The sequence below is a fragment of the Mauremys reevesii genome, linkage group 14 (genome assembly GCF_016161935.1).
Source record: "Mauremys reevesii isolate NIE-2019 linkage group 14, ASM1616193v1, whole genome shotgun sequence".
Classification (NCBI taxonomy): Eukaryota; Metazoa; Chordata; order Testudines; family Geoemydidae; genus Mauremys; species Mauremys reevesii.
The window spans coordinates 31,511,587-31,514,729 of NC_052636.1; the positions used below are offsets into that span (position 1 = coordinate 31,511,587).

The 3,143-nt window shown below is 45.4% G+C and overlaps 1 protein-coding gene across 1 annotated transcript; it reads right to left on the reverse strand.

The window, feature by feature from the left end:
• Nucleotides 1-595: 595 nt before the first annotated feature.
• Nucleotides 596-1,222, reverse strand: LOC120381659 (zinc finger protein 3-like; the record flags this gene model as incomplete). Its single annotated transcript, XM_039499796.1, has 2 exons — nucleotides 596-771; nucleotides 856-1,222. Coding segments are annotated over 2 exons (543 nt in total), but the record flags the coding sequence as incomplete, so codon positions are not given.
• Nucleotides 1,223-3,143: the final 1,921 nt, after the last annotated feature.

Consider the following 3,143-nt stretch of genomic DNA (forward strand, 5'->3'; position numbering starts at 1 on the left):
GAAACAGTATAACCGTGATGCTCAGGGTTTGTTTAGACTAGGAAAGTGATGGAGTTTAGGTCAGGTCAAGGGGGAAGCTAATGCCTACCCCTGCACCTGGGCTGCATCTGCTCTACAACTATAATTGTCTTGTTACACAAAGATCACTAACTTGAGCAGCCAAAGCCATGTACAGTCCTAGTGGATGTCAGGCACAGGTAGTTTCTGCCTCAGTGTAGCTTGTTGGGATCAAACCTCTGTCCCCCCACCTGGAGCTGATGAACATTCCTGGCTGGAGGGACACACACTCCTACGACTTTAAAGGAAAGGAGTTGATAGAAAAGATCACAGGACTGACCCCAAAGAAGGGTGAGCTGCAAAAGGCAGAAGCAGGCAACTGATCTCGTGGAGCTGAGAGACCACAGTGAAGATGGTGCAAAAATCACAATGTGGGAATTAGGAAATGTGATTTTTTTTAAAATTTTGCCCAGCCCTAGTCAAGGGATTTATTATAGTTCTCTCTCATGTGGATTTTCTGATGTCTAATAAGATGTGAGCTCTGATTGAAGCTTTTCCCGCACTCAGAGCATGTGTAGGGCATCTTCCCTGTGTGAATTCTCCGATGTGTGATAAGGGTTGAGCTCCGATTGAAGCTTTTCCCACACTCAGAGCACGTGTAGGGCGTCTCCCTTGTGTGGATTCTCTGATGTCTGATAAGGGTTGAGCTCCGATTGAAGCTTTTCCCACACTCAGCGCACGTGTAGGGCATCTGCCCTGTGTGGATTCTCTGATGTCTGATAAGGTGAAAGCGCCACCTGAAGCTTTTCCCGCACTCAGAGCATGTGTCGGGCATCTTCCCTGTGTGGATTCTCCGATGTGTGATAAGGGTTGAGCTCCGATTGAAGCTTTTCCCGCACTCAGAGCACGTGTAGGGCGTCTCCCCTGTGTGGATTCTCTCATGTCTGATAAGGTGAGAGCTCCGCTTGAAGCTTTTCCCGCACTCAGAGCATGTGTAGGGCGTCTCCCCTGTGTGGATTCTCTGATGTGTGATAAGGTGAGAGCTCCAAATGAAGCTTTTCCCGCACTCAGAGCACGTGTAGGGCGTCTCCCCTGTGTGGATTCTCCTGTGTGCACTCAGGACAGAGCTCCGCCTGAAGCTTTTCCCACACTCAGAGCACATGTAGGGCAGCTCCCCTGTGTGGATTTTCTGATGTGCGCTAAGGTGAGAGCTCCGCTTGAAGCTTTTCCCGCACTCATGGCACATGTAGCGTCTCTCTTCCAAGTTGATTCTGTTGCGTGGAATAAGGGCTGAGTGGCTATTGTAGTTTTCCTCTGGCCTCTGCTGAGTCTCACAGGCTTTTGTGTTTTCTGGGAGTGCACAACTCCTGAAAACATTCCCTTTGGATCTTCCTGATAACATCCAATCTGCATCTACTTGCACAGTGTTTTCCTGCTGGGGTTTTTCCTCCTCGTTCTCACTCACCATCCCATTGCCGGATGGGAGACAGAGAGAATCCAGACATAGGTCACTCCCTGTGCCTGAGAAAAAGGAAATGTCAGAGAGAGGAATGGAAAACGGGATGAACAAACCAAAATATATGTGGGAGAGATCAAACCTATCAGGAGCTGATTTTCCCCAAACCCTTCCACAGAGAAGAGAGGAAGGCATCAGTTCTGGGTCCTCATTGCACCATAACTCTCAGGGGAAAGTGAGATCAGGGAGCGACCTGCTGCCAGTTGTCAGTCAGAATAGGAGGGAAGCCATGAGTGACATCTGCCATAATGATTCCACATCTGCAGGGAACAATCCTGACCTTGAAGAGCTCACAGGGTCTTTGTAGGGCATCCCAAATGTTTCCTGCATTCCTAAGCAGTTGTTGAGTTGTTTAACCAATTCCTCACCTGCGAAGGCAGCTCTCGGGAGCACTTCTTTCTCAGAGCCCTGGAGGTCCGGGACCCATGGTTCTTCCCCTCGTTCCAGCTGCGACATCACATCAGGTTTGGAAATTAGAAACCCTACTGCAGGCAAAGAAAACGAGGGAGGTCAGTGGAATTTGTGGGATACTTGTCACAAAGAATATTCCATAGTTTTAACCCCATTTCATTTTTAGACAGTAACATCTGTAGCCCTCAGGATTCATCTGCTTGCCTGCATAAATATCTCTTTTCTTGTAAGTACAGTATTGTGATAGGTTTATTAATTCATATTAAAAATACGTTTGGCTGTAATGCAAGAAACCTCCAGGACAAAAACCTGCATTTTAAGCTAAAGCAAAGTTAGCATAGCTATATCCTGTGCCCTTTTACCCAGAAAAGGAACTGTTTTTCCTATACCCAAATAAAGTGCCTACTCTTAGGTCTAAGACCCTTTACCTAGACCAATAGACGATGAAGAATAGCAAAGGGGATTTTTCAAAGTTGAAATCACAGACTTAACAAGTACCCCACAAGTGCAGATACCTGTCATCCATACGCACATACACACTAGCCTATGGAGTAAGCGTACCCTAACATTTCTATGGGGGAAGACTGAAATTTGGGCATAAGAGGAAGGATTTCCGGCATTTATTTCTATAAAAAGAGGTAACCTACCTCACTATGGTATCCCCACCCCCACCTCGACCTCCTCCTCCTTCTCTACACTTCACCATCTTCAACTACGTATTCATGCTATCCATCTACGACAGCTATTAACCAGTAATAGGCCGCACTTATTTTCTTTTCAAACCTTAAGTTCAAAAGGGACTCAGCTAAGCTTGGTCTCTCTAAACTTTATTTTAATTTGTGTATTAGATTATTTAGTTGAGCTAGAAAGTAAATTCCAAAGTAGCTTTGACAGCTCTTTACATTAGTTTCCTCTGCAAGAGCTGTGAAACCAGAACCGCCAGAGGCGAGGCCAACAGCAGTTTATCAAAACAGGGTGTGAATATTAACCAAAGTTTGCAGCACATAATATTGTATAATCATATGTATCTCCTGAATAACAGTAATACAATTGTAACTCTGTAATTCTACCTGTTTTACAATTTACTTACTATTTCATTGAGTTTAATAAAAAGTCGTTATGACTCTATCTGTCTCCGTGTGAGCTTCCTGTCATAACCCCGAAGGTCCCTTTATCAATTCTGTGGAACCTGAGTCGAAACACGAACTTTTATCTTCTG